This window comes from Acanthopagrus latus, chromosome 16 (assembly GCF_904848185.1).
Source record: "Acanthopagrus latus isolate v.2019 chromosome 16, fAcaLat1.1, whole genome shotgun sequence".
In the NCBI taxonomy this organism is placed as follows: domain Eukaryota; kingdom Metazoa; phylum Chordata; class Actinopteri; order Spariformes; family Sparidae; genus Acanthopagrus; species Acanthopagrus latus.
In genome coordinates, this window is record NC_051054.1 from 11,944,865 (window position 1) to 11,953,933 (window position 9,069).

At 44.4% G+C, this 9,069-nt stretch overlaps 1 protein-coding gene across 1 annotated transcript; it reads right to left on the bottom strand.

The window, feature by feature from the left end:
- Positions 1-68: 68 nt before the first annotated feature.
- On the bottom strand, positions 69-6,534 carry si:ch211-163l21.10 (basal body-orientation factor 1). Its single transcript, XM_037072460.1, has 10 exons — positions 6,282-6,534; positions 5,941-6,193; positions 5,768-5,833; positions 3,710-3,853; positions 3,538-3,618; positions 3,047-3,117; positions 2,337-2,481; positions 1,338-1,819; positions 983-1,087; positions 69-191 (listed from the first exon to the last, which is right to left on the bottom strand). The coding sequence occupies exons 1-10, from the start codon at positions 6,323-6,325 to the stop codon at positions 98-100; spliced, it is 1,485 nt and encodes a 494-aa protein (XP_036928355.1). The 5' UTR covers positions 6,326-6,534; the 3' UTR covers positions 69-97.
- Positions 6,535-9,069: the final 2,535 nt, after the last annotated feature.

Here is a 9,069-nt window from a genome sequence, read left to right on the forward strand (position 1 = left end):
GGTACTCATGCTCTCACGACCAATACTTTTTAAAACATGGAGCATGGGACCAGTATATCTGCACAAGCTTTGTAATTGCGAGGATGAAGAGTAATTTTTATTCTTTAGTTACTATGCTGTCGTGCTCAGCGTCACTTTCCACAAGTCTCTTCTCACAGGAGGCAGACGGGGCCACATGTTGGCTGGGTGTCCTATCAGGAAAATGCAGAGTTGCAGTTAAATACAGAACCTCATAGCAAAAAAAAAAAAAAAACATGTTTTAGCACATTGGTGTCTATGCGCTCAGGCCTGCAGCCTGTCTTGGAGACGGGTTACTCTGGGTCAACACAATGCACATGGTCTTAGATAACAGACTCTCCAGTGGCCAAATGTTCTGTGTTTTTCTGCCGGACTAGGTGCCAGACCACTGTTAACATGAATATACATCTCCTCCAGCCTGCCATACCCCCATACGTCCAGATCCCCTGCACACTCCTCTCTGAAAATCATGTTACCAGCTGCTCCCTGACCACAAGCGTTTCAAAGAACAAAATAAACTGCTGGTGCACGTGAAGAAGGGCCAATAGGCTGAAAGCAAATCGACGTGACCAGATGTTTGTTTCCAAGCACACGACTCTGCGGCGGGGCCTATTTTTACTATTGTGCTCAGACTCTTTCTTCATTCTTTTTAAGCAGCTGGATGGAAAAGAAAATTGCTTGAAGCCTAACTGATGTTTTATGGTATCCTCTTCTGCTGAGAAAATGGCTGTTTAAAACATTAAAAAGAGGGAGGAGTCACCAGAAGTTTGGCCCGAGCGACCGCTCGGTGTCACCGCACTTTGTTGTGCAGAGGTAATTCGTCCAGAAGTTTCGGTCCATTTTCAGGGATTATGAGTGGATCGTGCAGTATTATTTAAGGATGATGTCAATGAACGATAAACAAGCAACCAGCAAGCGCTTAAGCTCAGACAAACAAAATACAATCATTGAGAGGTTTTATTACCTTTCCCTCTGCACGTTCATTTTAGCAAAGAGAAGCCCGAGCACTTGCTCCTTCTGCTCCCAAGTGAGATCTGACATTTCAACTTTGCTTCCAGGTGGATGAGTCCTAAAATACATGTGGGTAAGATCAAATTAATGGACACATGTATGTGTGAAATGAATAATGTTGAGTGTTACGCTCTGATGACTACCGAGGGGGGGCTTTCCCACCTACATAGAACTGGCTAATTTAGTGGAAAAAGGTGTATGAATGAGCTGAGGGGTTTTCTTGGTGCTGATAAACACGAGGAATTAAAAATATCACAAAAGACACACAGAGCTGTAAAAGTCATGGAAATGATGGGAAGTGGACCTACCACCGTGCAGCCGCCTCCACCTCTGAATAGACAGAGTTGGTACTGTGGGGGCCTTTATGAAAGGTGCGGATGGGGGGGAACGTCAGCCCTCCTGCTGTGGCTTCCCTCATCCTCCTGCGATAATCCTGCCGTGCCTCCTTTATGTATTTCTTCCTGCTGGCCATGATCTCCTGCCTAACCTCAGCCAGCGCCTCGTGGAAGAAGTCCTCCAGCTCCCTGCGCTGCGACATCATGGCGCTCAGTTGCGCCCTAGCTTCCCTCAGTTCCCTCTCCCGCTCCTTCCGCTGCTTCTCCAGCCTCACGTGGTTGGCCACGATGCTGACCAGTTCCTTCCTCTGCCCTTCCCACTCTCGCTTCTGTTCACCAGCTTTCACCTCTAGAGTCTGCTCCAGTGAAGCCACCTTGGCCTCCAGTTTCGTTAGCTCCTCTTTCTGGGCCTCCAACTGAGCTGCATTCTTCTTTACCATCATCTCAAACTCTTTCTGGGTGAGCGGACAGAGGAGAGGAGCAGAGCTTCAACAACGATGACAGAATCCTTTCATTTGCATGCCAGTACAGTGCTGGAACAGAACATGATTTGTGCACCGGCCTGTGCTGTGCTGAGTGAGTGGCCAACGCTTCAACAAGGTGGATTTTACTCCCTTGATTAACCGTCATCACCAGAGGTAAGATTAATGAGGCCAACATTTATTTGTCTAACGGAATCGGTGCCAGAAACCTGCGAAGGAGAAGCCACTAAAATTTGAACCTATACACCAGTGGAAACTTCACCGCAACCGCTGGCCACAGAGAGGCTGGGTAGTACTCAGGAGGTTGGGGGTGAGCGCGAGTAAACAACACAAGGGGAAAAAAACCCCACCTGAAATAAATTCTGCACAGATCTGACAAGTGTTTCATAAGCGAGACGACTGAGAATGACTTTACGGAGATGAATGCTCTCTATCCGAGGACTTGCCCAATAGCAGCGCTGCTGTTTGCTGCCCCTTGGTTCAAACAAACCTTGTCCAGCGTCAGGGAAGCGTTAACCGCCTCCAGCGAGCTTTTCAATTTATGCAGGTCCTCTGCCTCCTTCATGTGATACTTCAGCGCTTCATTGAGACGGACGTTCTCCTTGAACACAGAGTGCGAGGCGTCGTCCAGCTGCCTGAAAAGTTTACAGGACAACAGAGATACTTGAACACATCCCTGTGCACATGTAACAGGCACGCACTGAAAACACAAAGATTCTTGGATTATTTTTTTTCACGTTTTGCGGTTCCTTCACACTGAGATGAACAAACAGGGTCAGTCTACTTGACTTTTAAGTACGAACTAAATATGTTCAAACATGAAATCAATTACTGACACTGAGACCAAACGGGCAGGACCACACCAGTATCAATGTTGACGTTTGACGAGCTGGAAAAACCAACTAAACATAGCAGAGGTGAAATATACATCGCACGGCCTCAAAAGTAATAAACCATGGTCTTCCGCTCACGCATCACACTCTCCTTCCTGCAGGACGCTCGGGGGCGGCTGAAGATGTGATCGTTGGCTTGGGTGATGTACACTATCTGAACGTGACCAACCGGTGTGGTCAAGAGGAATAACATCAGTTCTAGTTATATATATATATTAATACACATAAACACGCCTGTGAGTAAATTATTTTTCCTTTGCATTCTGAGCACAAAATTAGATCGTAGAGGGATGGCGGAAACACTCACTCGATGGCTTCTTTGCGGGCCATCTCCACCACCTGGATGATCTTCATCTCGGCTTCCTTCTCCAGGCGAACCTGCGGGGAAACTCACTTGTTGTTGTTCCACCTGAGGCAACATCAGCCACAAGCTACTTTTTCACTAACAATCCGTCCATGAATAGGGGGCCGAGTCTCCTCAATCAACCAACCAACCAACCGTTTGATTGATATATTTTCAAAATGATGTATTTCTCTAGTCAGTGTGTGCATTAGTATCCTGGTTTTGAGCCTTATCCTGTCTTTGATTATATTCAGGATACATCTTTAAATACAACATGAAAATCGTTGGTATTTATGTCCCAGTATACATGAACGATTGATTGATTTCTTAACATCTCATCCACTAATAGATGGTACGGAAAGGGCAAAACCTGATTCTAGCCAGGATACTAATGTGCATGTTAACACATTCATAATGCTCCAAACTGATCAGATGTTTACATTAGATTCTTTTACCTTCTCTTTGAAGAAATTGGTCTCCATTTCGTTCAGGTTTTCCCGATGCTCCTTTTCAGCAAATTCCATGCTTTCTCTGATCTACAAGAATAAAAAAAAAAGTTGGGATTGTTTGTGGCATCAACGCTCTTAACAGGAAACATTTGACAGTCTGTCACTTTTCTGCGCTCACGTCACTGAGCTCCTGCTCCATCTGGGCTTTCCTCGTCTGAAACTTCTTGATTTCCTTCATTCCTTCCTGGATCATGTTAAAGTCGCCGGACCGCTTTCTGAACAGCTCCTGCATCTCACTGATTTGCAGCGTGTACTCCTCCACCTGGTGAGACCAAAACATTATAAATGTTAAAGGAGCAGTTCGCCCAAAAGTTGAGAATTAAGTCACCATCTGCTCACCCTCGTGCCGACGGGATGTTGAGTGGAGTTTCGCAGTCCACAGAACATTTCTGGAGCTTCACAGCAAAACACAGTCATTCTCCTCAAGTGCGTAAGTAGCTGGGGACTTGTTATAATATATAGGGGAAAAAAAACATATATGTGCTCCATACAGCTCATCTGGTGTGATCCAAGTCCCCAGAAGCCTAGAGACGTTTTAAACCAAGTCCCCATCTACTTCAGCCGTTTAGGAGAACGCTGCAACACCGGAAATTGCGCCTCGGAAATGTTCTGTGGGCTGCAGAACTTCACCCGGCATTGGCGTGAGAAGATAATGACAGAATTTTCCCTTTTTTGGGGTGAACCTTTCCTTTAAATGCATTCCTGTGAAACTGCATCCACTCGTGTGCTGCAAAGTTCCCATAAGTGCAACGTGCATCAGTCAGGCAAGAGGATTTTATACCAGAGTTCACACAGGCCAAACTCTTTAGCAAAACCGACCTCAACACAGATCAGTCAGGCCAAATACCTCAAGATGCTACTGTGGAAAAGCCCGTCTGAGCAAAAATGTGACAAAATGACCAAAGTCATGAGAGACTAGCAAAAACACGCACCCACAAACATGTCCATGACGACTAAATGAGAGGCTCGATCAACCATCTGATTACAACTTGAGGCCTAATCGTTATTCTTCACATAACTCTGTATACGTCCATCTACATCACTGCGCCAATCTGCAGTATTTATTTATTTACAGTTTTTTCAAGTCGGTCTGTGTCGTGTGCAATTTGCCCTCTGTGTGATCTATCAACTGGTCAGCTTTCCAAAACACTTCCACCGGTGGACAGTTTCAAAGTGTTTCTTGTTGCACTGCATCTGTCGCTTTCCTCACAACTGTGCACAAACCGTAGCTGGAAAAGTTTTTATAGAATAATTATTTGGCTGAGTGCGTTTGTCAACACTCCTCAGACAAAAGCCAGTGCGTTCAGGTTTTCCCAGCACCGCTGTTGATGGAGCACTTTCCATTAGCTAAGTCCATTCTCAGGATGAGCCTCTCACAATGAGAGAGGCCGTGAACGACATGCCTTCAGAGTTGAACCACTCGACAGTAGTTTTTTCCCCCATAACCGGACATATGTGACAGTTCCATACATGTCTAAAATAGGGATGTTTCAAGTTGGTCCAGACCATGCCTCTTTTTTCCTCCTCAGAAGCTTATTGGACTCCATTTTACCAGCGTGAAGTAAGAGCTGGGAGATGGAAAACAGCTGCTCGCAAAAAGAAGAAGCGAGAGGTCCTTTATTTTGTACTTTTTTTTTTGTCTAGTTGAGCTCCTTGAAATTTTGTCATATCAGTTTGACGGCTTGATCTTGACCAAAAAGCTGCAGAGGTCAGCGAGGAGAAGTCAAAAAAAGATGGTGTGCCTTATGTAACCTAAACTGGCATTTTGGAGCAAAGGATCTGTGTGTGGGGTTTGGTTAACACATCAAGACCAGCAGTGTGGCTGCCAATTCCCCACCAAGCACTTTCAAATTATGCTTTTTCGCCCCTGCGGCCACTTACATAAATAAAAATAACATTAGACCATGTATCTCGGAATGTGAGGGTTTTGTTTTTTTGTTTTATGGTCGCTTTTGTTTGGGTTGTTGTTTTCTTGCATAATAAAATGCCAGCATAATTACACACGAGACAGCTGTTTGGAACCCAGCGCAGCACATTTTTCAGATGCTGCAGGTTTGGAGTGTAAATCACAGTATAGTGTCCCGCTGCGAACATGCCAAATTGAGCATGTTCTGCGGGCCCACAGTGAGAGCTGCCTTCTTCTTTTCTTGTGGCCGCGTTTTAAATTTGAACTCACCAGTTTGTTTTGCTCGTCACGTGCCTGCGCCTCTTGACTCCTGAGGCGCTCCTGCAGCTCACTGATCTGTTAAAAAAAAACAACCAAGGTTTTTTTTTTTCTTTTTTTTGTAACCAGTCATCGTTTTAATGCACACGTACAAGCAAAAAAAACAAAGCAAAACAAACACCGACCTCCTTTTCATAAGCATCTCGTTTTCTCTCCCAGTGTCCGGCCGTGTCGATGGCGTCCTGCTCGGCGCGGTACAGCTGGTTGGTCAGGTACTCGTTGGTGCGTCCTAGCTTGAAGGCGGCCTCGCTGGTCTCCTTGAGAGCCTGCTCCCTGTCCTTAAACCTCAGCTCCCACAGGACAGCGTTGGCCCTGGCCTTCTCGATGTCCGACTCTTTGTCTGCTTTCGACTCCTGCTTGCCGTCTTTCTTTCCTTTCCTACAACAACAACAACAAAAATACACTGGGGTGTAGTATCTGGAGTTTCCCTCTGAGCGTGAACGCAGCAGAAGAAGTGCGCACTTACCCGGCTTTCGCCCTCTTCACTTTGGTGACTTTCTTCGTTGGCATCCTTGCCCCTGTTAGCGCCTAGAGCTCTGCACAGCACCACCATGAAGAAAGAGAAGTTTCACGGCAACCATCCCAGGAGTTTTCGCAGGACGGTTGGTGCGAGCTGCTGTTCATTTATGAATGTAAATGTTTGTGTACGGTTGATGCCATGGAGACACGGCAGCCGAGGAAAAAGGTCAAGTTTCTGTGTCCCCGGTCCTCTGCTAACTGACACCTCCTCCGCATCTGATACACGACCTTAATCAACCATGTTTGTTGGGAACGCAAATTCACATATTTATATAGCATAATTCTGTCTGAAACACATTTCACTGCCTCTAATGACCCATAACATCCTTTCAAAGAGGTTCCAGTCACATCCTAACGACAACATAAGGACACACAAACAGGCACACAAACACATAAAAATACAAACTAAAATATTCTAAAATCTTTAATACAAGCTTAACTAACTCTAAGATCAATCCCCATATTCCATGTTTGACAGGTTACTGTGGCCAACGAGGGAATGTAACTAAGTATATTTACTCAAGTAGTGCAGTTAAGTACAGTTTTTAAGGTAGTCTATTCACATTCAGCTTGAATATTTCCATTTTCTTCTGCTTTATCCTCTACTACACTATTTATTAACTATTTCACTACATTTATTTTAGAACCGTAGTCAGTCGTTTCTCTGCATATTACATGCGGCATCAGTGATTGATTCAAATTTAAAAAATGCTAAGTGATGGATCCAACTGTCGACCATCAGTCAAACCATTCTTCAGTGTACAGTGTGTGCATTCATGTAAATGTAATGTATAGTTAACTTTTTCTTGTGCTTTTCATACTTCAGCATATTTAATACCAGATTATACTTTAAGACTTTTTTTTACTCTGGTTCCACTTGTATTGGTGACCTTCAGTTTTTCCAAAGTAATATTAGCACAATATCTTTAATTCTTCCTTTGAATTATTTTTACAACACTGAAGGTAGCAAGGTGCTTTACTAAAAGGACAGGTTTACTTTTCCCATTAACGATGGATTCGTCATATATCAGTGCTGATAAGACGTGATAAGCTTGCTTTGTGCACTGGTGCACAGTCATGTTGGAAGAGGAAGGGGCCCGCTCCAAACTGTTCCCACAAGGTTGGGAGCATGGAATTGTCCAAAATGTTTTGGTATCCTGAAGCATTCAATGTTCCTTTCACTGGAACTAAGGGGCCAAGCCCAGCTCCTGAAAAACAACCCTATACCATAATTCCTCCTCCACCAAATTTCACAGTTGGCACAATGCAATCTGAAATGTACCGTTCTCCTGGCAACCTCCAAACCCAGACTCGTCCATCAGATTGCCAGATGGAAAAGCGTGATTTATCACTCCAGAGAACGCGTCTCCACTGCTCTAGAGGCCAGTGACGGCGTGCTTTACACCATTGCATCCGACGCCTTGCATTGCACTTGGTGATGTGTGGCTTGGCTGCAGCTGCTCGGCCATGGAAACCCATTCCATGAAGCTCTCTGCGTACTGTACTTGGGCTAATCTGAAGGTCACATGAAGTTTGTAGCTCTCTAGCAATTGACTGTGCAGAAAGTCGGCGACCTCTTTGCACTATGCGCTTCAGCATCCGCTGACCCCTCTCCGTCACTTTACGTGGCCTACCACTTCGTGGCTGAGTTGCTGTTGTTCCCAAACGCTTCCATTTTGTTATAATAGAGCTGACAGTTGACTGTGGAATATTTAGGAGCGAGGAAATTTCACGACTGGATTTGTTGCACAAGTGGCATCCTATGACAGTTCCACGCTGGAATTCACTGAGCTCCTGAGAGCGGCCCATTCTTTCACAAATGTCTTGTTTCACAGTCTGCATGCCTGAGTGCTTGAATTTATACACCTGGGGCCAGGCCAAGTGATTAGAACACCTGATTCTGATCATTTGAATGGGTGAGCGAATACTTTTGGTAATATAGTGTATATCAGTGCTGATACGACGTGACAGTGGGACAGCCTGCAGAATATGGAATGGAAATGGAAAAGGCCTCTCATTGACATCATCCCATGTTTATGACGTACACCTGAGTTTATACAAATAATTAGTTAACATTTGAGAAAGGAAGTTTAGATATACATGAGCATTAAAAACTGTTTACATCTGGACTCATATTTTTGGGGATTTGCCCGCCTCTCTGAACTTCCAACAGTGTTCAGTGTCACTTGCCTAATCCTAATCTTTGTACTCTTTACACTTCCTTTTCATTTATAAAGCTTCAATTTCAAATTTATCTGCTTTTAAGCTTTTGAAATATCAACATTTAGTCAGTTCTCCGCGCAGAAATTGATCAGGCCTGTAACTAAAACTTATTTCCATTATTGATTGATCTCTAGATTAAGATGCAGTTTTGTGTTTTGTATCCGTCCGTCTGCAGTAGCGCACTTGTGAGTTTCTTCTGAATAAATGAAGTTTTTAATCAATCAATCCTCCGATCACCGTAGGAGATAATGAAATGCACATGTTCTGTTCTGCTCAGCAGCCTCTGGGCTGACACAGAATGGCTGTATTCATCCCTTGTCTTGTAATTACAGTAGTCTCAAGCTGGGCTCTATCAAACAGGATCTGTTTGCACATGATCTCCTCCCACATGATGACACAACATACATTTGGCTCCTGTCAGCAGCATTGTCCATGTTGTACTGAAAGGACTGTGTGTTACTTACTCTCTACCATCCCTTACTTTTTCTTTTTTTTTTTTTTTTTCAGCTTTG